The 25,523-nt window shown below is 58.8% G+C and overlaps 2 protein-coding genes and 1 long non-coding RNA gene across 32 annotated transcripts; 1 reads left to right on the top strand and 2 right to left on the bottom strand.

Annotated features, from left to right (window-relative positions):
- Positions 1-2,086: 2,086 nt before the first annotated feature.
- On the top strand, positions 2,087-7,498 carry LOC311529385 (uncharacterized protein). Of its 11 annotated transcripts, XM_084645362.1 has the most exons (5): positions 2,087-2,194; positions 3,818-4,105; positions 5,457-5,513; positions 5,763-5,859; positions 6,172-7,498. In XM_084645362.1, the coding sequence occupies exons 3-5, from the start codon at positions 5,511-5,513 to the stop codon at positions 7,188-7,190; spliced, it is 1,119 nt and encodes a 372-aa protein (XP_084501488.1). In that variant the 5' UTR covers positions 2,087-2,194; positions 3,818-4,105; positions 5,457-5,510; the 3' UTR covers positions 7,191-7,498. The 11 variants fall into 11 exon arrangements, 10 of the variants coding, with proteins under 10 accessions (XP_084501488.1, XP_084501490.1, XP_084501483.1 ...); XM_084645364.1 differs by lacking the exons at positions 2,087-2,194; positions 3,818-4,105 and adding an exon at positions 2,688-3,762; XM_084645363.1 differs by lacking the exon at positions 2,087-2,194 and having other exon boundaries at positions 3,807-4,105.
- Positions 7,499-10,306: 2,808 nt separating this feature from the next.
- On the bottom strand, positions 10,307-17,238 carry LOC311530051 (uncharacterized protein). 4 transcript variants are annotated; one of them, XM_084646386.1, is made up of 4 exons: positions 17,114-17,238; positions 15,465-15,540; positions 15,073-15,165; positions 10,307-14,381 (listed from the first exon to the last, which is right to left on the bottom strand). In XM_084646386.1, exons 1-4 carry the CDS (start codon positions 17,135-17,137, stop codon positions 10,609-10,611), a joined length of 3,966 nt encoding a protein of 1,321 aa, XP_084502512.1. In that variant the 5' UTR covers positions 17,138-17,238; the 3' UTR covers positions 10,307-10,608. The 4 variants fall into 4 exon arrangements, with proteins under 4 accessions (XP_084502512.1, XP_084502513.1, XP_084502514.1 ...); XM_084646387.1 differs by having other exon boundaries at positions 10,307-14,378; XM_084646388.1 differs by lacking the exon at positions 15,073-15,165.
- A 763-nt stretch (positions 17,239-18,001) lies between these two features.
- On the bottom strand, positions 18,002-24,933 carry LOC311530052. Of its 17 annotated transcripts, none has more exons than XR_014713913.1 (6): positions 24,195-24,716; positions 23,287-23,680; positions 22,249-22,450; positions 21,159-21,399; positions 20,159-20,480; positions 18,002-19,057 (listed from the first exon to the last, which is right to left on the bottom strand). It is a non-coding gene; the product is annotated as an uncharacterized lncRNA (long non-coding RNA). The 17 variants fall into 17 exon arrangements; XR_014713905.1 differs by lacking the exons at positions 18,002-19,057; positions 20,159-20,480 and adding exons at positions 20,548-20,774; positions 24,808-24,933 and having other exon boundaries at positions 24,195-24,277; XR_014713907.1 differs by lacking the exons at positions 18,002-19,057; positions 20,159-20,480 and adding exons at positions 20,548-20,774; positions 24,808-24,902 and having other exon boundaries at positions 24,195-24,297.
- Positions 24,934-25,523: the final 590 nt, after the last annotated feature.

The following is a 25,523-nucleotide window of genomic DNA, read 5'->3' as shown; positions in this document are numbered from 1 at the left end:
CAGTGGTGAGCTTAGACTGATTTCGACGTCAATGGAGATCATGGTGAATTGCACCAGGGCTGGCACGATCCCCACAGAACCTCACTAGAGACCACCGCGTTTTATGGAGCTTGTCCACTGCTGCTCAGAGTTTGGTCTGTGAGCCCATCCTGCATCCACTGGACGTGTGCTCAGCTGATTCATAGATAGATTCATAGATACTAAGGTCAGAAGGGACCATTATGATCATCTAGTCTGACCTCCTGCACAACACAGGCCACAGAATCTCACCCACCCACTCCTGCGAAAAACCTCTCACCTATGTCTGAGCTATTGAAGTCCTCAAATCGTGGTTTAAAGACTTCAAGGAGCAGAGAATCCTCCAGCAAGTGACCCGTGCCCCATGCTACAGAGGAAGGCGAAAGACCAGGGCCTCTTCCAATCTGCCCTGGAGGAAAATTCCTTCCCGACCCCAGATATGGCGATCAGCTAAACCCTGAGCACATAGAATCATAGAATCATAGAATATCAGGGTTGGAAGGGACCCCAGAAGGTCATCTAGTCCAACCCCCTGCTCAAAGCAGGACCAATTCCCAGTTAAATCATCCCAGCCAGGGCTTTGTCAAGCCTGACCTTAAAAACCTCTAAGGAAGGAGATTCTACCACCTCCCTAGGTAACGCATTCCAGTGTTTCACCACCCTCTTAGTGAAAAAGTTTTTCCTAATATCCAATCTAAACCTCCCCCACTGCAACTTGAGACCATTACTCCTCGTTCTGTCATCTGCTACCATTGAGAACAGTCTAGAGCCATCCTCTTTGGAACCCCCTTTCAGGTAGTTGAAAGCAGCTATCAAATCCCCCCTCATTCTTCTCTTCTGCAGGCTAAACAATCCCAGCTCCCTCAGCCTCTCCTCATAACTCATGTGTTCCAGTCCCCTAATCATTTTTGTTGCCCTTCGCTGGACTCTCTCCAATTTATCCACATCCTTCTTGAAGTGTGGGGCCCAAAACTGGACACAGTACTCCAGATGAGGCCTCACCAATGTCGAATAGAGGGGAACGATCACGTCCCTCGATCTGCTCGCTATGCCCCTACTTATACATCCCAAAATGCCATTGGCCTTCTTGGCAACAAGGGCACACTGCTGACTCATATCCAGCTTCTCGTCCACTGTCACCCCTAGGTCCTTTTCTGCAGAACTGCTGCCTAGCCATTCGGTCCCTAGTCTGTAGCTGTGCATTGGGTTCTTCCGTCCTAAGTGCAGGACCCTGCACTTATCCTTATTGAACCTCATCAGATTCCTTTTGGCCCAATCCTCCAATTTGTCTAGGTCCTTCTGTATCCTATCCCTCCCCTCCAGCGTATCTACCACTCCTCCCAGTTTAGTATCATCCGCAAGATGAGCATGGGCAAGATTCGCCAGCCAGACACTACAGAAAATTCTTTCCTGGGTAACTGATACCCTCCAATGCTAGCTTTCCATGCCAAACCGCTCAGAAAGAGCCCAGAGCCCAGATTTGGGGTGTGCATTATTGTTCGCGTACAGGGTGTGCATTATTGCTGGTGTATTTCGGTGTCCCCCGCACGCCCAGGTCAGGGTATCACAGCCCTGTCCAGCCCCAGGGCTCGGGGGGGAGGGGGCAGAGGGCAGGAGCCATGCTGGGGGCCTCGCTGCCCTGAGCGGGGGGGGGGCTGCTGCACAGTTATCCCACAACAGGGGCACCTGAACAGATACTGCTTCTCTGCCCCTTGTTCAAACGCTGCCTGTGTAGGCGCTGAGCACCTCAGGACTACATCTCCCAGCATGCACCGCGACCAAGAGGACTCTCCCGGCATGCATCACTCCCGGTAGAGACGCATCTCCCGGCATGCCCGGCCTCAAGTGGGCGGTGCATCTTCGAGCACGCCTTGTGCCCCTGCGGAATCTCCCAGCATGCATCATGCTCAGTAAGAGATGCATCTCCCAGCATTCCCTGCGCCCAAGGGAATCCCCCATCGTGACCCGTCACAGGTTCTGGATGCATGTCCCAGCAGGCTGCTCGGCTGCTGTCCTGGCCACGCTGCTCAGAACTACATCTCCCAGCATGCCCTGCTCCCAGGGCGGCGGGGGCTGCAGCCCTCGCCGGGCTAGAGGGCGGGCGGCCGCCTTGCAGCGAGGCGGGGCACAGGGAGCTGGAGAGGCAGCCTGGCCAAGCCCCTAACACCGGGTCACTGTAAGGTCACGGGGGGCGGGGGGCCGCTGTCAGGGGCTGAGCCGCCCGGCTGTGCCTGTCTGCGGCGGGTTGTCAGGCGTCCCCCACAGCCCTGATCTGTGCTTGTGCCCAGAGGCGGGATCGCAGGACTCTGGGAGCTGGGGCTGGCAGTGAAACTCTGCCGGAGTGGGCAGTGCAGAGGGCGGGGCTCCAGCCCCATTGGATTTCACAGGAGACCAGGCCTCTGACCCCCCCCGAACCCCGTGAGAGCCCTAGGGCTGACATTGCACGGAGACCAGCCACCACCGCAAACCCCTTTGACCCCATCCATCCTCCCTCTGCCGATAAATCCACCGCCCCACACCCCTCGTGCTGCCTAACCCCATACGCTCCTCTAGCTATGTACTGTTAGTACCTGTTAGTAAATATTCACCCTTTTAGGCCTTTTCTTTATGTATATTTGATTCATTTATATATTAACTATTCTTTAGAATCTCTAGGATATTAACAAAGAGTATGTGTGAATTGTAAGGCCCAGAACACTGGTTCTTGACTGATAAGTAACCTTGATCAATAAGAACGTAAGAGTGGCCATCCTCGGTCAGACCAAAGGTCCATCTAACACAGTATCCTGTCTTCCGACAGTAGCCAATGCCAGGTGCTTCAGAGGGAATGTGGAGCACAAGATCTGGTCCAAGATGTAAACCGTCCCTGCCTATCCTGGTTAATAGCCATTGATGGACCTATCCTCCCTGAATGTATCTAGTTCTTTTTTGAACCCTGTTATAGTCTTGGCCTTCACAACATCCTCTGACAAAGAGTTCCACAGGTTGACTGTGTGTTGTGTGAAGAAATACTTCCTTTTGTTTGTTTTAAACCTGCTGCCTGTTAATTTCATTGGGTGACCCCTAGTTCATGTGTTATGAGAAGGAGTAAATAATACTTCCTTAGTCACTTTCTCCACGCCAGTCATGATTTTATAGACCTCTATCATATTCCCCGCTTAGTTGTCTCTTTTTGAAGCTGAAAAGTTCCCAGTCTTCTTAATCTCCCCTCATACGGAAGCCGTTCCATACCCCTAATAATTTTTGTTGCCCTTTTCTGAACCTTTTCCAATTCCAATATATCTTTTTTTGAGATGGGGTGACCACATCTGCACACGGTATTCAAGGTGTGGGTGTACCATGGATTTATATAGAGGCAATATGATATTTTCTGTCTTGTTATCGATCCCTTTTCTAACGCTTCCCAACACTCTGTTAATTTTGCCTGCCGCTGCACATTGAGTAGGTTCCTATTCGGGAATTCTGTGTGTTAGATTATAGCTAACAATCTGTGGCTTCCCTGTGTCTATAAAACTCCAGTTAGTTTGAGGAACCATCCCCTTCACATAGATATCGATCCTGCTTACATAAGCGTATATAAACCTGGGAAACTGATAAGGGAGGATTGTTCCAGCAGATGTTTTCTATTAGGGAATCAACAGGGAAGACTGATTAGGGGGGAAGAGCAAGCCAGTGAACATTATTATCTTGAAGAATTATTAGTCCTCTCGACAGTAAATAATCCTGCCTTCACCCATAAACCAGGTAAACTGAGCGTGTATAGCTGCTATGACATTAGAATATATGTTTCTTTTGGCAGAGGGTCTTTTTGACACTGGTCTTGGAACTGAGCTGGGGAATGAAACCAGGCATCCCTCCAAGTGCAGCAAAGGAGTCCCAGCCCCAGCCGTTCTGGATCTGCTGTCACAGGGTGATTAGTTAGCCCCTGGCTCTGCGCAGTCCTGTACAGTGCTAATCTCTGGTGGAACCTGTGAGTAAATAATTCCAACTCCTCACTGTCATTCAACAAGCGGGAGTTGGCATTAACTTGGACACGCAACACCCCGGGTCTGGAAACCTGGCCCCAAACCCTGCTCATAACCAGCTGGTGAGTCTGATCATAAGAGGGGGTGGGGGGCTGCAAAGCCTGACAAAACTGCTTTCATTCAGCACCAGCAATTACGGAGCTGGATCATCTGCCCCTCCCGGAGCTGGGGGGGGGGGAGCTGTGCAGCAGCTGGTGTCAAGGGGGGCCCGGATCTCGGTCAGTGTCTGCAGCAACCGGCAAAATGGGGGCGAGATCTCAGCCGCGGGGTTCAGGCAGCAGCCCCCCACACGCCCCAGCCCCCCAGGGATAGGGCCCCCAAATAGAGCCAGATTGCGACACAGCCGAGGCAGACCCCTCTCTGGGGGGCTGGGCAGGGGGCCAGTAACATCCCCAGGCCCCCTCACTCTTCGGGGCTGCCCTGGGCAGGGCCCGGCCGGGAGCAGGCGCCGCCAGAGGGGGCTGGCTCCGGAGCGCAGGCGGCGGCGCTCGCTGCCCCGCGTCCCGCTCCGCCCAGCGCGCACCTAGCCGGCTGCGCCCGGGGCCCCGCGGGGGAGCGCAGGGGACGCGGCGCCAGCCCGGGGGCCCCGGTAACTGGGGGAGCCGCGGGGGGCGGCGCCCGGGATCGAGCAGGAGATCGGGGCCGGGCTTCCTGCACTAGGCGGGGGGGCGGCTGCAGCCTCTGCGGGAGATTCTCCCTACTGTCATAGAGGGGCTGGACACTGCCCTCTGTCCCCCGCCCCCCAGCAGAGGGGCCTCCCCGGATCCCCGCCCGGGCACAGCCTCCCTGCCCCCGAGAGGGCCTGGCTCTCCCCCAGGACACGGATGGTGCCATGGGAGACGCCTGTCTCCTTCCCCCCCAGCGGGACCCCGCCCCCCAGGCTGCCCTGACTTCCTGGGTGGAAGAGCCCCGGGTCGGGTCGTGGCTCCCCAGGGCTGAGAGGATGGGCAGATGCCTCTGGGTTAACTGGCAACAGTGTAGTGCCCAAGTGCCATGAGACGATAAACCCCTGAACGGACGGCCAGGGGTAGCGGTGGGCTTGGAGTCTCCTGGCTGCCTGGCTGCCTTCCTGGAGGCTCCCTGCAGGTGTGTGGGATGCACCCCTCATGCACTGCTCGGGGGCTCCGACCCCGTTCCAGAAGCTGAAGGAAAAAGTGAGATTGTTATGAAATACCCTCGGGTGAAACCAAAGCAACCTCTGGTCGAGTGTGAGGCCGAACGGGGCCATGGGACCAGCTCGTCCGGCCTGGCACGTGGAGTGGAAAGTGGGGAGGTTTGAACTGGCCTTAACTCCCTGGGTTTCGTTTCCCGGCCTGGGGCAGTCCCCGAGGGCTCGGCTGCCAGTGTCCCTGCGGCCCTGCATACTGCTCCCCTGGAGATTCCCCAGGCTCTGACGCTGTTATTTCTCGACAGGCTTCTCCCAGCCTCGGTAGCGTGACCTGCCTTCGTGACGCGTCGGGGAGCAGCATGGTGAGTCCCTTCTCTTGGTGAAGGCGTGACTGGGGAGGGGGCCCTGTCTCAGGTGGTCAACGGCTACTCCGGGGGCTCCCTCACTGGGAAGAGCTGGGGGCTGCAGTGCGATATGGTGACTGAGCCTTTTGCCAGACATGCAGAATCTAGATCCGTTGTGTCCAGAGAGAACGGGGCTTGGAGATGGGGCCAGGGCCGTGAGAATCCAGCTTAAACCCTGACCTCTCCCATCTCCTTCCCCTGTCCCAGGCTGCCCTCAACTCCCAGATGGAGTGCAGGGAGGAGCTGCAGGTCCCGGATCCCCAGGGCTGTGAGGAAGGGGAGATGCCACGTGGTGCCAGCCCAGGTGAGGAAGGGCTTAACCCAGCTCTGGCGCGGAATGGCCCCAAAACTGCTGCAAAGCTCCCAGCATGACCACCTGTATTCACCTGACCTGTGATACGGCCCCACTAGCGCTGGGGAACCCCCCACCCCATGTTGTCTCTAGGGCTCAGCCAGGATATGCAGCAGAACTGGACACTCTGCCCTCCCCATGGGTGGGTTTGGGGGTCAGACCCTGGTTCCCAGCCCTACAAACAGAGGTTTATTAGTGACACGCACTCCCACCCGCAGGGTCCCTTTGCCCCGGTGCAGGGAGCTACTCACATCTGTGTCTCAGCAGATGACCGGGCGAGCGAGGAGGGGGCTGCCCAGCTGGACGGGGCATCCAGAGGAGCCCAGCTGGACGTTTGCCAGCGCTCAGAGCGGGTCAGGAGCCTGCGCCGGTCGGGAAGGAGAAGCGGCTCTAGGCAGCAGCCAGCGACCCCCGCCGGGCCAGTCCCCCAGCCCCGAGGAGCTCAGCAGCGCTACGTGTGCGCCGAATGTGGCCGCGGCTTCGCCGTGAGCGCCCGCCTGGTGAAGCACGAGCGGACCCACACCGGGGAGCGCCCCTTTGCCTGCGCTGAGTGCGGCAAGCGCTTCACCCAGAATGCCAACCTGGCGCAGCACCGTCGCACCCACACCGGGGAGCGCCCCTTCCGCTGCGGCGACTGCGACCGGCGCTTCGGCACCAAAGCCGACCTGGCCCGGCACCGCCAGTCCCACACCGGGGAGCGCCCCTTCCGCTGCGCCGAGTGCGGCCGGGGCTTCAGCCAGAGCTCCAACCTGCTGCGCCACCAGCGCTCCCACACCGGCGAGCGCCCCTTCGCCTGCCAGGACTGCGGGGCCGCCTTCGCCCGCAGCGCCCACCTGGCGGCCCACTGCCGCACCCACACCGGCGAGCGCCCCTTCTGCTGCGGGCAGTGCCGGGAGCGCTTCGCCCAGGCCACCGCGCTGATCCAGCACCGCCGGCTGCACACGGGCGAGCGCCCCTTCGAGTGCTCCGACTGCGGCAAGGGCTTCACCCGGGCCGCCACCCTGCAGCACCACCGGCGCCTGCACGCCGGCCAGCGCCCCTTCCCCTGCCGGGACTGCGGGGCCGCCTTCGCTGCCCGCGCCACCCTCCGCCAGCACCGCCGGAGGCACTCCGGGGAGGCGCCCTTCCGCTGCGCCGAGTGCGGCCGCCGCTTCGCCGTCAGCTCCGCGCTACTCCGGCACCAGCACGTCCACACCGGGGAGCGGCCCTTCACCTGCCACGAGTGCGGCTCCGGCTTCAGCCAGAGCTCGGCGCTCGTCCGCCACCAGAGGCTCCATGACTAGGGCCTGGCAGTCCCGGGCCCGGCGGCGACAAGCCAGGGCGCGACCCCTGGTGGGAGAAGGGTGCCACGGGGGGCCCTGGGCGAGTGGGCGAGGGGAAGGTGCTCTGCGGAGGTGGGTTAATTCAGCGGGAATAAATGAGCCCACAGGGTCTGTGCCGTTAACGGGACCCCGTCGCTGCCCAGGGCTAAGCGGTTCCACTCGGTTCGGGGTTCCAGTCCAGAGACCCTGCCTTGCTGAGCCCATAGGGGGCTGATGTCCCAGCAAACATCTCCTTAGCCTTCGATTAAAGCTACCGAAAAGAGCGCTAACCAGTTGTAGCCTTTGAAACGTGAAGTATTCAGTCTGGCTTTTAGTTCACCAGCAGCCCGTGCTCCTCTTCGCACTGGCAGGGGGGTTCTCCTAAAACTCTCTCCCATCTGGCAGCCTCTTAGCGAGCAACAGAGCTGGTGATCAGTGGCTTTCTGTGGGGCAAAGAGAATGGGCTGGAGCTGCCATTAGTTTGGCCCTTCCTCCTTGAGGACAGAGCATGGCAGACACACACAAGGAAAGACCAGCCCGGAGAGAAAACGCCGGTGAGTCTCGCTTGCAGCCGGTCTGCTGGAGCAAGCCAGGCCCAGCCCTGGCAAACCTGTCCCAGCCTTGGGCTGGTGAGGGCATTGCTATCCATGGCCACTCTGGTCACAGGCTCAGCTGCGAGAGAGCCAGGCACTGAACAGAAGGCAAGAGAGAGAGCAAAGCGCTAAGGTGGGGAAGGATAAGGCTGCCCAAAGGAATGGGGTGACAGCGGGAGCCCACGGAAATGGGATGATAGGAGGTGCCAAAGGGAATGGGGTGACAGCGGGAGCCCACGGAAATGGGGTGATAGGAGGTGCCAAAGGGAATGGGGTGACAGCAGGAGCCCACGGAAATGGGGTGATAGGAGGTGCCCAAGGGAATGGGGTGACAGCAGGAGCCCACAGAAATGGGGTGATAGGAGGTGCCCAAGGGAATGCAGTGACAGCGGGAGCCCATGGAAATGGGGTGACAGGAGGTGCCCAAGGGAATGGGGTGATAGGAGGCGTCCGAGGGAATGGGGTAACAGCAGGAACCCAGGATTCGTATCCCGGGTGGTGGTTGGGCTCGAGCCAGCACCAGTGGGGGCAGCCGTGTCCTCTGGCCTGGGCATGTCTCAGGAGCAGGGCAATGAAGGCCCAATGGGCTCAAGATGGGTCCTGGGGTCACAGGAGGCTGGGGGGCAGTTCTGATGCGGAAGCTCGCTCCTTTCACGCCACCAGTTCCCGGCCCTTTGGATCTCGCAGCCTTCTCTGTACGGCCCTGAGAGTGGCACAGCCCCCTCCTCTCGTTATCAGACCTAATTGCCAACCCCCCAGTTCTGGTCCATCGATTCCCGGCTCCAGTTCTAGGTCATGAGACGTGGGCTCCTGGCTTGGAGCTGGAGCCCTGTTTGTTTGGCCCAGTGCAGGCCGGCTGGCTCCCTTTTCGTAATGTCGGTTGTTACAGGGGATTAGTAATTATTTCCGAACCTTTACCCACATTTCCACAATTGTGCTCACAATTCAGGTGGGCCTGCGAGACCTCAGCTCCTCCCACAGGCTCTGCATGGGGTGAAGGCAGACCGGCGTGGGGAGGTATGTGGCTCTGCTGTTGGGAGGGTCAGGCGGAGCATGTGGGGGGAACGGGGGGGCCTGCATGCTGGGGGCATGAGACTCAGGGACTGGGGCTGAGCAAGCTGCTTTTGGGTTGTTGAAGTGCAGCTGAATGCTTAAATTTGCCCCAAACCTACCTCAGCCTTGTTAAAGGGATCAGGATCAACAGAAGGCAAAAAGCAATTGAATTGTCATGGAGTGGGGGGTCAGGTCCGATGCTATTCAGTATCTTCATCGATGCTCAGCTAAGGGGTGCCCCAGGCCCCCACACAGGCTTCAGGGGATTGTACATGCATGCCCATCGCCCCGCCTCCCACCTTCCTCTCTGCTTGGGGAGGTCCCCTCCCTGCCTCCCAGAGGTGGCACTCACTCTGCCTCGTCCTAACCCTAGGTCTATTTCCCCATTGGCTCCGTGCTCCCAGCTCTGGGGCCCCCAAAGAGACCCCAGAGAAATGGCCCTTTCCCAGACGGGCCCTCCCCTCTGATGGGTTCAAGGCCACTGCCTCTCTGGGTAAGTTTTAACCAGTAACACCCCAGCCACGTTTGTTCTAATAACAGCAGGACGTGACCGGCACGCCCAGTCCAGGGCCAGAGAGAATTTGGGAACGAGCAATTGTCTCACAGGCAGAGGTGCTGCTACCCAGCGGGGGACTGGGTGCAGGGTCTGGGCACACGCCTGGGAGGGAGCCCCCACAGCGAGCGGGCCCCGGGGCCCCAACAGCCAAGGCCATTATGCTGTAGCAGGCGCTCTCCAATGGGCCCCGGAGCCCAGCATAAGCCAGTGGGCTAGAGAGGCTGCCGGGCTAGCTCAGCGTTTCTGATGCCCTCAGCTCCCAAATTCCACCCTACAGCTGTGAGGGCAGCAAGCAGCAGGGATAGCTCAGTGGTTTGAGCATGGGCCTGCTAAACCCAGAGTTGTGAGTTCAATCCTTGAGGGGGCCATTTAGGGATCTGGGGCAAAAATTGGGGCTTGGTCCTGCTTTGAGCAGGGGGTCGGACTAGATGACCTCCTGAGGTCCCTTCCACCCCTGGGATTCTATGATTCTATTTAACTGAGCACCTGGCTGGGGCAGCAGCAGCATCATGCCATTCCTGTGGGGAACCCAACCTTGGGCCTGGCCCCAGGGCCTCCCACGGGAGGAAAGACACTCACCACTCTATGTGCTGCCCCAGCCTGGGTGTAGCCCGCGGACCAGAGTGGCAGGGCCTGCTGGAAGCTGGGGCTCCCAAAGGGGGACCTGATGCCCCATGGGAATCCCAGCCTTGGGTGAGCTGCTGCATTCCAGCAGGGGTGATGGGCTGCCCCGTGACAGCATTGTCCCCCCCACGGGAATGGCTGCGTGGGCACACTGGCCTCCCCGCTGGAGAGGCTCACGCAGGATATGTGGGTTAGGCTGTCCTGCTCTCACCCCAGGGCCACAGCCCTTGCCCTGTGTCTGCCCCCAAACAGCTGCAGAGAGGAGACACGCGTTTACAAGGGAGCATTTCCCCCTCTTCAAAACCATTTATTGACCAAAAACATTACAGAACATGGCACAGAAAGTTCTCCCCTCTGTTCCCACCAACCACTCCCATAAGGACGCAGCCTCACCCAGCGCTCCCTCTCGCACCGCGTGCCTGCCAGCTCAGCCGGTAGTGCTCCCATGCCGTGGGCTCTGACGGCACGCTCCATGGGCGGCTTGTACCATGGCTCCGGGGCGGCGTCCCCTTGGCTCCAGGGCCGTGCACGGCCCGTGCAGGGCTGCTGTGGCTCCCAGGCCCGGGGAGCGGGTCTATCTCGTGTGGATGCGGCGGTGTTTGCAGAGGTAGGACCGAAGGCTGAAGCGCTTGCCACACAGCGCACACTCGTGGGGTTTGCCGGCCGCGGCGGCATGGATGCGGCGGTGCTTGCAGAGGTATGAGCGCTGGCTGAAGCACTTGCCACACTGGGGGCACTGATGGGGCTTCCCCGCCCCGTGGATCCGGCGGTGCTTCACCAGGTACGAGCTGCGGCCGAAGCACTTTCGGCATTCGGGACATTGGAAGGGATTATCCTGCACCAAGGCTGCGGGGGATGGGGGGGTCTCAGCCAGGCCTCCCCCTCGCTCACCGATGACGCATTGAGCCTCTCCAGCCTGGAGACACTGCAGCGCAGCCAGTGCCAGGCTCTGGGCCACGGGACTCTCTGCTCCGTGGCAGGTTTCCCCGTGGACTGTCTGCACTGCACTCAGTGCCGGGTTCTGCTCGGTGCCGTGGCAGGGCTGCCCGTGGACTGTCTGCACTGCACTCAGTGCCGGGCTCTGCTCGGTGCCGTGGCAGGGCTGCCCGTGGACTGTCTGCACTGCACTCAGTGCCGGGTTCTGCTCGGTGCCGTGGCAGGGCTGCCCGTGGACTGTCTGCACTGCACTCAGTGCCGGGTTCTGCTCGGTGCCGTGGCAGGGCTGCCCGTGGACTGTCTGCACTGCACTCAGTGCCAGGCTCTGCTCGGTGCCGTGGCAGGGCTGCCCGTGGACTGTCTGCACTGCACTCAGTGCCGGGCTCTGCTCGGTGCCGTGGCAGGGCTGCCCGTGGACTGTCTGCACTGCACTCAGTGCCGGGTTCTGCTCGGTGCCGTGGCAGGGCTGCCCGTGGACTGTCTGCACTGCACTCAGTGCCGGGTTCTGCTCGGTGCCGTGGCAGGGCTGCCCGTGGACTGTCTGCACTGCACTCAGTGCCGGGTTCTGCTCGGTGCCGTGGCAGGGCTGCCCGTGGACTGTCTGCACTGCACTCAGTGCCGGGTTCTGCTCGGTGCCGTGGCAGGGCTGCCCGTGGACTGTCTGCACTGCACTCAGTGCCGGGTTCTGCTCGGTGCCGTGGCAGGGCTGCCCGTGGACTGTCTGCACTGCACTCAGTGCCGGGCTCTGCTCGGTGCCGTGGCAGGGCTGCCCGTGGACTGTCTGCACTGCATTCAGTGCCGGGCTCTGCTCCGTGCCATGGCAGGGCTCCCCATGGACTCCCTGCCGGGCAATCAGGCCTGAACTCCCCTCTGCTCCATGGCAGGACTCTCCGTGGACTCTCTGCAGCACAATCAGCTCCAGCCTCTGGGCCGTGGGTCCCTCAGTGCTGTAGCAGGGCTCTGCCTGAATTCTCTGCAGTGCAAACAAGGTTGGGCATTGTGCCACATTACCCTCTGCGCTGTCCCAGGGCTCCGCGTGGACCCTCTGCAAGGCAATCAGCGCCGGGTTCCCTTCTGGGCTGTGGCTGGGCTCCCCGTGGATGCCCTGCAATGCACTCAGGGCTGGGCTCCATTCTTGTCCATGGCAGGGCTCTCCGTGGACACCTGGCAGCGTAGTGAGCACAGGGCTCCAGCCTGCTCTGTGGCCTGGCTCTGCATGGACGCCCTGCAGTGTAGTGAGCATCGGGCTCCACCCTGCTCCGTGGCCTGGCTCTGCATGGACACCCTGCAGTGTAGTGAGCATCGGGCTCCACCCCGGTCCATGGCCTGGCTCTGCGTGGACGCCCTGCAGCGTAGTGAGCACCGGGCTCCACCCTGCTCCGTGGCAGGGTTCCACGTGGACTCCCTGCAATGTAGTTAGCACTGGGCTCCACCTCGCTCCATGGCCTGGCTCTGCGTGGACGCCCTGCAGTGTAGTGAGCACCGGGCTCCACCCCGCTCCGGGGCAGGGCTCTCCATGGACTCCCTGCAGTGCAAACAAGGTTGGGCTCTGTGCCACATTGCCCTCCCCTCCATGGGCAGGCTCCACATGGCTTCTCTGCAGTGTAGTCATCATTGGGCTCCACCCCGCCCCATGGCAGGGCTCTGTATGGACTCCCTGCAGGGTAGTCAGAGCCCAGGTCCTCTCTGCTCCATTGCCGGGCTCCATGTGGACTCCTAGCCCCTCATTCAGCCCCGGGCTCCGCCCCAGTCCATGGCCAGGCTCTGCGTGAACTCCCAGCCCCTCACTCAGCCCCGGGTTCCGCCCCACTCCATGGCCAGGCTCTGTGTGGACTCCCAGCTCCTCACTCAGCCCCGGGCTCCGCCCCACTCTGTGGCCAGGCTCCACGTGGACACCCTGCAGTGTAGTGAGCACCGGGCTCCACCCTGCTCCGTGGCAAGGTTCTCCATGGACTCCCTGCAGTGCAAACAAGGTTGGGCTCTGTGCCACATTGCCCTCCCCTCCATGGGCAGGCTCCACATGGCTTCTCTGCAGCGTAGTCAGAGCCCAGGTCCTCTCTGCTCCATGGCCAGGCTCCGCATGGACTCCCAGCCCCTCACTCAGCCCCAGGCTCCGTACCACTCCATGGCTGGGCTCCACATGAACTCCCCGGCCCTCACTCAGCCCCGTGCTCCGCCCCATGCTGTGGTCAGGCTCCATGTGGACTCCCAGCCCTTCACTCAGCCCCGGGCTCTGCCCCACTCTGTGGCCAGGCTCCCCGTCGACTTCCCGGCCCTCACTCACTCTGTGGTCAGGCTCTGTGTGGACTCCCAGCCCCTCACTCAGCCCCGGGCTCCGCCCCACTCCGTGGCCAGGCTCCGTGTGGACTCCCAGCCCCTCACTCAGCCCCACTCCGTGGCCAGGCTCCCCGTGGACTCCCTGCAGCGCACTCGGCACCGGGCTGCCCTCCCTTCCATGGCTGGCTTCCGTATGGACTCTCTGATGCTGCAGGAGCCGTGAGGCCCGGCTGAAGCCGCGGCCACACTGGGGGCAGTGGTGGGGACGCTCCCCCGTGTGCATGAGCTGGTGTCGGAGCAGGTCTGAGCGCCACAGGAAGCCCTTCCCACAGTCCCCACAGCTGTGGGGTTTGTCTCCAGTGTGGTTCCTCTGGTGGGAGCTCAGCTTGGAGCGGCGGCTGAAACTCTTTCCGCAGGTGGCACACGTGTGGGGCGGCCCCCCTGCAGCTGCGCTCTGGGGCACAGTGATGTCCCGCAGGGGGCTGCCCCCTTGCCTCCCCGGCGGGGGGTCATAGCGGCTGTTCTTACCCTGCCTCCTCCGTGGAGGGTTCCTCCTCACTGCCCGGTGCTGGCTTCCGCCAGCTCTGCCCTGCTCCGGGATCCAGGGAATGTTCTCTCCAGCACTTCTCTGGAACGGCCCCTCTGGCTCCAGCATCCCTGCTATGCCTGGCTCCAGCATTTCCTGCTTTACAGCCCTCACAGCACTTCTCAAGAAGGGCCTCTCCGACTCCGACATCCCTGTTACGCCTGGCTCCGGCATCTCCTGCTTTGTAGCCCTCACAGCGCTTCTCAGGAACGGCCCCTCTGGCTCCAATGTCTCCTGCTTTACAGCCCTCACTGTGCTTCTCAAGAATGGCCCCTCTGGCTCCAGCACCCCTGCTACGCCTGGCTCCTGCACCTCCTGCTTTACAGTCCTCACTGTGCTTCTCAGGAAGCGCCCCTCCGGCTCCAGCATCCCTCCTACGCCTGGCTTCACCATGTCCTGCTTTCCAGCCCTCACAGCGCTTCTCAGGAATGGTCCCTCCGGCTCCAGCATCCCTGCTATGCCTGGCTTCGGCATCTCCTGCTTTCCAGCCCTCACAGCGCTTCTCAGGAAGGGCCCCTGCGGCTCCAGCTTTACCGCTTCATCAACTGCTGGGAAACAGAGCGCAACCAGAGGTGAGTTCCAGCCTCAGCCGGGCAACCACCTGGGTGCAGCCAGGAGGGCCCACGCGATCATGTAATCTGACCTCCTGCGTAGCCCAGGCCCGAGACCTGCCCGGAATCAATCCCGATTTGAACCAGAGCAGCCCTTTAAGAGAACCATCCCATCTTGCCTGGAAAATTGTTAGTGATGGAGAACACCACCACTCCTGGTAAATGCTTTCAATGGTTAATTACTCACTGTCAAAAGGCACACCTTCTTTCCAGTCTGGACATGCCTAGCTTCAGTGTCCAGCCACTGGCTTGCGTTAGACCTTCAACTGCTAGAATCCCAAGGGATTCCCCCTCCCCTGATCCATCCCATGCGGCTCACACCCCACTAGGCAGGGCTCCCGCACCATCACCCCCTCCCCTGGGCCCAGAGCCCATTATCAAATATTTGTTCCCCCTGTGTAGGTGCGTACAGACTGTGGTCAAGTCATCCCTGAATCTTCTCTTTGTTAAGCTACAGAGATCGAGCTCCAGGGATCTATCGCTGTAAGGCAGATTTTCTATCCTTTCCTCAGTCTCGTGGCTCTTCTCCGACCCCTCTCCAACTCATCAACCTCCTTCCTCAACTGTGGGCCCCAGAACTGGACCCAGCAGCAGTTACCCCAGTGCCAAGTACAGAGGGCTCACTCACCACTGGGATCGCTGTAGGGCTGCAGCTCCAGCACCCACACATTCTCCCCTTCCACCCAGGACGCCGGGTCTGGCAGGGGGACAGAGCATCCTTCTGGAGGAAGCAAAGAGATGAGGTCAGGGAGACCTCCTGGAGAGCCCTGGAAACGGGAGGGTGGCACCACCCTGTATCTGGGGGAGTCCCAGGGTGACTGTCATTGCCTGGAGGTTCCCGCTGCACCACGGGAAGCCCTCGGGAGGCCAATTCCAATAGCCCCTCATTGAGGGGGCTGCGCTGGGTGCCCCCTACTGAGAATCCCAAGGGATTCCCCCTCCCCTGATCCATCCCATGCGGCTCACACCCCACTAGGCAGGATTCCCGTACCATCACCCCCTCCCCTGGGGCAGACTCACCTGCAGCTCGCTGAGAGTCCCTTCCCGGAGCGGGCTCTGCCGCAGCCATGAGTGAACCCGGACGTGGCTCTGCAGCCTGCCAGGGTGAGAAAGGCAGTCAGTGGGGGAGTGCGGGCGGGGGTGGGGGGTGGGGGGGTGTGCTTCTCCCCATTCCCTGCCCCTGGACCTGGTATCTGTGTCACTGGGGAAACATTTGGTCACTCTCCAGCCAATAGACATGGCAGGGAAAGAACTGGAGCAGCCAGCGCCCCCAGCGACGGAGCCCGAGGTGCCCCCCAACGGGGCCCTGAGAAACCCACCAGCCAGGCCCCAGCCCCGGAAACACAGCCCCCCACCTCCAGCCAGCCCCAGAGAGACTCCTGCAGCCAGCCCCCCCAACATTCTGATATTCCAGCACCCACCCAACCCTAACACCACCCCACACACTCAGCAACCCCCCACCCCTCACCCAGACTGCCCAGCCCCTCTGCCCCAAAAACCCAGCCCCCTCCCAGGCTGTGCCCAGCCTCGCACCTGCCCCAAACATCCAGCTATCCACACCCTGCACCCAGCCCCCACACTGAACCCAGCCCCCCCATGCTGCACCCGGCCTGCCGAGCCCCCCCACTACACCTAGCCCCCAGTCCCCCCACACTGCACCCAGCCTGCCCTGCCCTGCCCAGCCCCCCCACTACACCTAGCCCCCAGATACCGAGGCCCCCCCGCTGCACCCAGCCTGCCCATCCCCCCATTCTGCACCCAGCCCCCCCCACCGCTGCACCCAATCTATCCTGCTCAGCCCCCCCAACATTGTACCCAGTCCCCCCCGACTGCACCCAAGGCCCCCCCACGCTTTACCCAGCCTGCGCAGCCCCCCGAATGGCTCCCAGGTCCCCGGCCCAGCCCCCCACGCTGCGCCCAGCCCCCGCTGCTCCGCCGCCGGGTGCAATTACCGGGTGAGCGGGAGGCTCCGCGGCGGGCCCGGGCTCAGCGACCCCCGGGCAGCCCCAGCGCCGTCCGGGGCGGGGTCCACCTGGAGCTTCACCCCCCCGGCCCCACGGGACCCTCCCGCCGCCAGCCCCGGGGACTCCGCCCTGTGCCCCATAGCCGGCCCCACGGGACCCTCCCCCGGGGCGGGCCCAGAGCTGGTCCGGCCCCGGGGCCTGCAGGGGAGCCCGGCCCCTGCCCGTAAATGCAGCCCCCGCCCTGCTATGCCCATTTCCCCACAGCCCCCTCACCCCCAGCATCCCCTTCACCCCGGCCCTCCTGCACCCCCACGTACCCCTCCACCTGCCCCCCATTCGCCCCGGCCCTCCTGCACCCCCAGGTCCCCCCTGCACCCCTCCACCTGCCCCCGTTCGCCCCGGCCCTCCTGCACCCCCACATCCCCCCCGCACCCCTCCACCTGCCCCCCATTCGCCCCGGCCCTCCTGCACCCCCACGTCCCCCCCGCACCCCTCCACCTGCCCCCCGTTCGCCCCGGCCCTCCTGCACCCCCACCTCCCCCCCGCACCCCTCCACCTGCCCCGCATTCGCCCCGGCCCTCCTGCACCCCCACCTCCCCCCCACACCCCTCCACCTGCCCCCCATTCGCCCTGGCCCTCCTGCACCCCCACCTCCCTCCATTCCCCACAGCGCCAAGAAGCAGCCCTGACCTGTCCAACACTCACCCTGGCAGACCAGCGGCCGCCCATGCCAGGCACTGCACAGACACAGACCAGATGGTCCCTGCTGCCCCAGGAGCCACTCTGGATTCACTCCTAAAGCTCTGGAGTCTCCCCCAACAGCCTATTATTACTCAGATCCCCCGGGGATTCGCAGAGGCCCTGCACTGAAAAGGAAGGAAATCATGCTCCCAGGACACCGAATGGAAGGCAGCTAGGTGAGGTGCATGCCCCGGAGTGAAACAGGAGCAGAGAGCTGGACATGGAATTCACAGGCCGCGCCCTGTTGGGAACAGAATCCAGACCCCTGCCTTGCACATATGGGAACGCTGCAGCCCATGTAGGAGGAGACTAAGGGCCCCCTCCCCCCAGTGCTAGGCACTGTACAAGCGCAGGACAAAACACCCATCCCTGATGGACCAGCCAGGCTGATGGGGGAGCACAAGGAGACGATGTGACGATGGGCAGCCACCTCGGCACACCAGCCGCCGAACCCTTGTTGAGTTTATTGTAGGCTTTTTCTGCCAGTTTCCTAGAACTAGTGGACTAAAGATCCCGGCAGGCTGCATGTATGAAAGGCAGGTGATCAATCCACACCCCTCCCTGTCTCTTCCCCACCCTTTTCCCATTTGACTTGGAGTTCCTCTTTTTTCTATACTTGAATACAGGGCTGGGAATATTGTCATGGGAATCCAAGTATAGTGTCAATAGCTGGAGGCCAGATTCGTAAAGGTATTTAGGCACCGAAGGCACCTGGGGATTTTTAAATACCTTTACAGATCTGGTCCGGGGTCTCTTCTTTTTTCTGGCATAGAGTTTTTTTTGTCCTTGGCATGTTCTACGTGTTGACACCTGGAATGGGTTTGGTTTGGTACAAGAAAAAGACGGGAAAAGTTTAACAGATGATAAAAATGTTTATTGAAGGCCTCACAGCAAAGGAGAGCTTGAAGGAGAGGTCTGATGGCAAATCCACAGGACACAAGATTGGCAGGGACCTCTGGGGCATGAAGTCCAGGCCCTGCTGTCGCAGAAACCACATCCCCTACTCCCACCCCGTGTGGATGATCCAATTTCACATAATGAAAGTGCAGCTTAAATCTGTTCCTTCTTGAGGTGGGGCAGGGCTACGCCTCACAGCTACCCCAATAGCAACGGCTGTTTGGGGGTGATGTTGTATGACATTTCTCTACTAGCAAAGCGGTTCAAGTGGCAAAAGCACTCTTTGCTGGTATCGCTCATTTCACACCCTGAGCCAATATAAGTTATATCAGCAAAAACATTTTCACACTGTAATAGCTGGGGTTTTTTCTTCGTATGGCCACGGTTAAGGGGTGACTTGATCCCGGTCTATAAATACCTACAGAGGAACCAGGAATGTGACAGCAGACGGCTCTTCAGTCTAGCAGACAAACATCTAACAAGAGCCAGTGGCTGGAAGTTGAGGCCAGACAAAGGCAGAGTGCTGCACATCTTTAATGGAGAGGATAATTAACCATTGCAACAACCTCCCAGGGCTTGTGGCGGATTCTCCATCCCTGGCAATTTTAAAATCAAGATAGGATGTTTTTCTAAAAGAGCTGCTCGAGTTCAAATAGGAATTGATTCAGGGATGTTCTCTGGCCTGGGTTCTACAGGAGGTCAGACAAGATGATCACAGGGCCTTAAAATCTACAAATGAATTAACACTCCCAAGTGTAGACCTGGTTTTAAGCAAAACCAAAATGAGGCGGATTTGAACCCAAGTCAGAGCATCCACACCACCCATTGCACCGTGAAACCCCAGCGGTAGTGATGCTGGCAGGACAGTCTGTGACGGTTGCGTGGCCGGAAGTGAAGCGAGCCAGACGAGATCCTTCAGGAATGGAAATCCAGGAAAAGAGCGTCTGCCATTCCCACAAGTGACAACGAATCGGAAGGGCTGGAGGGACTTTGAAGAGCAAACAGGCAAGGCTAGCAAACCAAACAAGAAATTCTCTCAGGAGCAGGAATCATAGAATCATAGAATATCAGGGTTGGAAGGGACCCCAGAAGGTCATCTAGTCCAACCCCCTGCTCAAAGCAGGACCAATTCCCAGTTAAATCATCCCAGCCAGGGCTTTGTCAAGCCTGACCTTAAAAACCTCTAAGGAAGGAGATTCTACCACCTCCCTAGGTAACGCATTCCAGTGTTTCACCACCCTCTTAGTGAAAAAGTTTTTCCTAATATCCAATCTAAACCTCCCCCACTGCAACTTGAGACCATTACTCCTCGTTCTGTCATCTGCTACCATTGAGAACAGTCTAGAGCCATCCTCTTTGGAACCCCCTTTCAGGTAGTTGAAAGCAGCTATCAAATCCCCCCTCATTCTTCTCTTCTGCAGGCTAAACAATCCCAGCTCCCTCAGCCTCTCCTCATAACTCATGTGTTCCAGTCCCCTAATCATTTTTGTTGCCCTTCGCTGGACTCTCTCCAATTTATCCACATCCTTCTTGAAGTGTGGGGCCCAAAACTGGACACAGTACTCCAGATTAGGCCTCACCAATGTCGAATAGAGGGGAACGATCACGTCCCTCGATCTGCTCGCTATGCCCCTACTTATACATCCCAAAATGCCATTGGCCTTCTTGGCAACAAGGGCACACTGCTGACTCATATCCAGCTTCTCGTCCACTGTCACCCCTAGGTCCTTTTCTGCAGAACTGCTGCCTAGCCATTCGGTCCCTAGTCTGTAGCTGTGCATTGGGTTCTTCCATCCTAAGTGCAGGACCCTGCACTTATCCTTATTGAACCTCATCAGATTCCTTTTGGCCCAATCTTCCAATTGGTCTAGGTCCTTCTGTATCCTATCCCTCCCCTCCAGCGTATCTACCACTCCTCCCAGTTTAGTATCATCCGCAAATTTGCTGAGAGTGCAATCCACACCATCCTCCAGATCATTTATGAAGATATTGAATAAAACCGGCCCCAGGACCGACCCTTGGGGCACTCCACTTGATACCGGCTGCCAACTAGACATGGAGCCATTGATCACTACCCGTTGAGCCCGACAATTTAGCCAGCTTTCTACCCACCTTATAGTGCATTCATCCAGCCCATACTTCCTTAACTTGCTGACAAGAATACTATGGGAGACCGTGTCAAAAGCTTTGCTAAAGTCAAGAAACAATACATCCACTGCTTTCCCTTCATCCACAGAACCAGTAATCTCATCATAAAAGGCGATTAGATTAGTCAGGCATGACCTTCCCTTGGTGAATCCATGCTGGCTGTTCCTGATCACTTTCCTCTCATGCAAGTGCTTCAGGATTGATTCTTTGAGGACCTGCTCCATGATTTTTCCAGGGACTGAGGTGAGGCTGACTGGCCTGTAGTTCCCAGGATCTTCCTTCTTCCCTTTTTTAAAGATTGGCACTACATTAGCCTTTTTCCAGTCATCCGGGACTTCCCCGGTTCGCCACGAGTTTTCAAAGATAATGGCCAGTGGCTCTGCAATCACAGCCGCCAATTCCTTCAGCACTCTCGGATGCAACTCGTCCGGCCCCATGGACTTGTGCACGTCCAGCTTTTCTAAATAGTCCCTAACCGCCTCTATCTCCACAGAGGGCTGGCCATCTCTTCCGCATTTTGTGATGCCCAGCGCAGCAGTCTGGGAGCTGACCTTGAAGCCTGCAAGGAACTTGGCAGGGCCTGAGGGAAGATAAAGACGTGGCCGAGAAGGTACGGGCACGTCTACACTATGGAAACTAAACAGCGCAGCCCCATAGGGTAGACGCAGCCTTCACCTACAGGAGTTTTTCTGCAGTGTAGGAACATTCCCTCCCTGAACACCACTAGCCACCTTCCACTGGCAGAGCTGTGTCTGCACTGGGGGGGCTGTCAGCAAAGGGAAGTTGGGGTGTTTTTTCACACCCCTGACCGACCAAGCTATGCCAGTGTATCATTTCAGTTAGAGCAGACCTAACTAACAAGACCCAGCCCTTACCATCCATCAGTCCCAAAGAACGGTGCAGCATTATCCCCATTTTACAGATAGGGAAACTCAGGCCCAGAGAAGAATGTGACGGAACTTACCCACAGCTGGGAACAGAGCCTAAGGGCCAGCCTGTGCGCTGGCCACCAGGCCACACCAATTTCTCTGCATCACCCTGCGCCCCAGAGGATGTCGGGAAGATACAGCTGAGGTGCTGTCAGGTTCGCGGGGCGTCAGGAGAGCAGCAGGGGTGCAACCACAAGTCCTGCAGGAACTGGAGCTTTCAGCAGCCTCGTTAGCTACCTTCACATCCCTCCATGGAACTCTCCTGGGCTGTGAGCCCTACAAAAAACCAGACAGGCCCCTGGTGAGCTGAGCCTAGTGCACATCCTGCTGACCTCCTTGTCCTCCCACATTGCTCAGTATCCATCTCTTGGCCTGTGCCTTGCACTTGGACTGTGAGCTTCTGGGGGCAGGGGCAGAGCTCGTTCTCTGTGCAGCACCTACCACGACTGGGGTCCTTCCACACTACAGTAATACACAGAAGGGGCTGAGCTACTGGGACCTGGCTGTCGTGTGGCCCCCCCGACCACCAGAACATATTGCCCCTGTCCCAGGTGCACGAAGGAGAAGAGTCTTCCCATTAGCATTATGTAGTACCACACGTAAATTGTGTCAGTAGCATAAATGACATCCCGCCCCGGCACACAGCCTAGCGAAGGGACCCAGGAAGGCAGATGTTGCTGCGTTTCGCAGAGACACAAACCCCAACTTCTGCCCTTCCCAGCATTGGCATGGCTCATGGTAGGGCAGCAGCAAGTTGTGCCAGCAAATGGTGTCAGCAGCGGAAACGGAGAACGGCTGCTGAATGTCTGACTTTAGAGAAAAACTGAATCATCCACAACAGAGGAGGAGGGCTTTGAATATTCTGGGCCATTGGGAGCTGAAGGGAGCCCTGCACTTTAATCCCTGGTACTATTCATCAGTAGATCTCAAAGCACTTCAGAGCATGATTCCCATTTAATGAATGGGGAAACTGAAGCACAAAAAGGGGAAAATTAGTTGCCCAAGCAAACCCAAGCAGGAGGGGCAGAGCCAGGAAGACAACCCAGGTCTCAACAGTCCCAGTCCATTGCTCTATCCACTCGGCCACACTGCTCTGAAGAGAATCCCCCCGAGATAAATGCACACCTAGAGTTCACCCATCCATGGAACTCCTCCAGCTGCAGCAATCTGAACGTCAGCGGCTGTGAGGATGTGCTTGACAGCAGATTGGACAAAGATTCTATGAAGTCTACCATCTCGACCAGTTAGTATGCTACAGAAGATAGAGACCAGCATAAGAGAGTTCTCTGTATCTATTTCCAATGCAGCCATCGTTACGATGTTTTAACTAAAAAGTGTGAAAAAGGAAGGAAACGATACTTTTGTTTAGCAGCAGAAATAAACTAGGTAAGAAAAGCAAGGGGGTTTTTGCAAAGCTTTTTATTCCTTAGAAACAGTTACTAAATGGTGTCCTAACTAAGCAGCGAAAACCATATATACAAATCCTCATAAAAAACTTAGGCATTGACCTACTGCTTTATGTTGGCATTTCAGTGTCCTGGCAGAGTTCTCCGTAGATTCAGCAAATGGCAAAAAAACATATAAGGTGAGTAAGTGGTTTATTTTGTCACCTTTGTAAAAGTTTCTTTTTTGAACCATTATAACATAATAATTCTATGGCCTGCGCTCTACGTTTTTATAAAGTACTTTATTAACTCAGAGGTGGTACCTAGCCCGTCCTAAGACTAATTCACACAGAACAAAATGTCATTTAATGTCAGCTAAAGGTCTCTGTCCCCATTTTATACAATCACTAAGAAACTGGAAAACTACAAAGTAAGTGAAGGACATCTTCAACCTCCCATTTCTTACTCCCAAAAGAGGATGACACTGGATTTTCCACAATAGTCTAACGACCCTTCCATTTTAAACTGTCTAAGGTCTTTAAAAACAAGGTATTTTCCACCAAACACCCCATTTCCCATGTTGTCTTAGCCCAACAGATATTAAGGCCAAAGGGCCATTCTGACCCTGCACAGCACAGGCCGGAGAATCACCCACTGATTCCTTCACCATGTCCAGACTAGAGCAGATCCCTTAGAAAGGCAGCCATCTTCATGCAAACGCTTCAAGTGCTGGAGAATGCACCGCAGCCCTTGGTAAATTGTTGCAATGGTTACTCACCCTCAGTGAAAAATTTCCACCTTCTCTCTCATCTGAATTTTTCCAGCTTCAGCATCTGGCCACTGGATCCTGCTCTGACTTCCCCTGCTGGGTTGAAAAGCCCTCTACTCAGGCTTTCGACCCCAGATTGGTACTTAGAGATCACGATCGCACACCCACTTCACTTTCTCGTGGACAAATGAAAGTGATGAGGCTCTCATGTTTTCAACCTCTATCTGGTGTTTTCCTCGAATTCCCAGTTCCTGGAGTCATGTGATTATTGGCTAAGACATTGAGTCTGCTTTTTGGTAAACCAGACGGATCTAGCTCTTTATGTTGGTCACTCAAGGGCATTTTCTCCAGCCCTCAAACTCTGCAGGTCTCTTCCCTGCATCCTCTCCAATGTATCACCCCCCTGTTAGAATGTGTACACCAGAATTAGGCACAGGTTTCCAGCCTCCCAGTGCCACCCCTGGAGGTGAAATTCCTTCCCAGCTCAGTACAGCCGTGTATGTTCCACATCCAAGGATTGCACGACCCCTCGTGCCATGGCACTGCACTGGTAGCTTGTGTCCAGCTGCTTGTCCGCTGTGCCCCCTAGATCCTTTCCCATCACTGCTGCCCAATAGACAGCCCCCCGAGCCACCCCGGCACTGAGGCAAAGGGACGCCCCGTGATGGTGGGCGGGGGGTCACTAACCAATCACTGTTTATGGGGCTGGGAACCAGGGGCTGACCCCCCAAACTTTTCCCAAGGGGAGAGCAGCTGTGACCACCTCCTACCTGGCCCCAGAGAGGGCCAGGCATGGGGGGCTCCACAGGGTGCCACTTCATAGGCCCCATACTGCTCATGGCAGCACCAGGGCCATTCCACATGGCGGCACCCCTGCGCCAACCAACCGCACCAGGGCAGGTTAACCCCTTCCTCACCTGGACAGTCGCCACATGGCATCTCCCCTTCCTCACAGCTCTGTGACCACCTCCCTGCACTCTCTCCGGAAAGTCAGGGCCACCTGGGATGGGGAGAGCCTGTCTGAGGGAAGGAGACAGGCCAGGTCACGCCTGAGACCCTTCCATGCCCGTACCAGGGCCTCGGGGAAAGCCAGACCTTGTAGGGGGTGGGGGGCTGTGCGCTATGTCTGGGATTTGGGCATCCCAGCGCTTGGGGGGGCAGGGCAGCGGGCGGTGCTCAGATAACTCTCCCAGCCAGAACAGCCCATGGGGCGGAGGCTGCTCGGGGTGCAGGGGCCAGGAGCATTCTGGGAGGGGGACCCCATGGAAAGCCCTGGGGCCAACGGGGGGCTGTTACCAGCTACATCTCTGAGCCCCTCCCCAGTGGCAGAGGGGGAGTGGGTGGCTCTAGCAGGGGGCTGAGCCCTGTCAGGGGTTGGGCTGCCAGGGGTGTCTGGTCCGGGCAGTCCCCTACTGCTGGGGCTGTGTCGTGCAGCGCCGGGACACTACCTGCCCTTCCCCAGGCACAGGGGCCCCGGCCCCGATCCCCTGCCCGATCCCGGGTGCCGCCCCCCGCGGCTCCCCCAGTTACCGGGGCCCCTGGGCTGGCCCCGTGGGGCCCCGGGCGCAGCCGGCTCGGTGCGCGCTGGGCGGAGCGGGACGTGGGGCAGCGAGCGCCGCCGCCTGCGCTCCGGAGCCAGCCCCCTCTGGCGGCGCCTGCTCCCGGCTGGGCCCTGCCCAGGGCTGCCCCACAGGGGCCCCCGAAGAGTGAGGCTGCTGGGGGCTGTTACTGCCCCCAAGACCTGTTGGGGTTGGCCCTGCTTTGAGCAGGGGGTTGGACTAAATGGCCTCCTGAGGTCCCTTCCAACCCTGAGATTCTATGATTCTATTACACTGGTGTCAATCGGGAGTAATCCCATTGGATCCATCTGCCAGAGCTGTGAATTGCTCTGCTGGCTGGAAGAACAGCTTATTATAGCCATTTCACACATGGGGAAACTGAGGCACGGGGCGACCTGAAGTGACTCCCCAAGGTCACACAGGATGTCTGTGGCAGGGACAGGATGTTATACCCCAGAGTCCTGAGTGTCCCCCCTCCATCCTAGCTCTGACCAGCAGCAAGCCAGCTCCTGTTCTAGCCACTAGCCCTCACTCCCCTCCAGAGCCAGGGACAGAAGCCAGGGGTCCTGATGGGTGGCCAGCAACCCTGGCTGGACTGGGCGAGGCTCTCCCCACACTCTCCAAAGCAACCAGGAATGGGCCCTTTGCAGCATCCCAGCTCAGGGCTATGTCACTTCCCTGCAGCTT

This window comes from Lepidochelys olivacea (assembly GCF_965140295.1).
Source record: "Lepidochelys olivacea isolate rLepOli2 genome assembly, chromosome: 13".
Lineage (NCBI taxonomy): Eukaryota > Metazoa > Chordata > Testudines > Cheloniidae > Lepidochelys > Lepidochelys olivacea.
The sequence above is the reverse complement of the archived record's forward strand: the minus strand, read 5'-3'. Positions and strand labels throughout refer to the sequence as shown.

Excerpts from the sequence above, each read along its gene's own strand:
- LOC311529385 (XM_084645356.1), top strand. The coding sequence starts at position 5,209 with ATGAAATACCCTCGGGTGAAACCAAAGCAACCTCTGGTCGAGTGTGAG. Across the intron at positions 5,317-5,456 it reads GTGGAGTGGAAAGTGGGGAG|GCTTCTCCCAGCCTCGGTAG; the intron begins GTTTGAACTGGC and ends ATTTCTCGACAG. Across the intron at positions 5,514-5,762 it reads ACGCGTCGGGGAGCAGCATG|GCTGCCCTCAACTCCCAGAT; the intron begins GTGAGTCCCTTC and ends CCCCTGTCCCAG.
- LOC311530051 (XM_084646386.1), bottom strand. The coding sequence starts at position 17,137 with ATGGGCGGCCGCTGGTCTGCCAGG. Across the intron at positions 15,541-17,113 it reads GCGGCCGCTGGTCTGCCAGG|GCTGCAGAGCCACGTCCGGG; the intron begins GTGAGTGTTGGA and ends TCACCCTGGCAG. Across the intron at positions 15,166-15,464 it reads GGACTCTCAGCGAGCTGCAG|AAGGATGCTCTGTCCCCCTG; the intron begins GTGAGTCTGCCC and ends TGCTTCCTCCAG.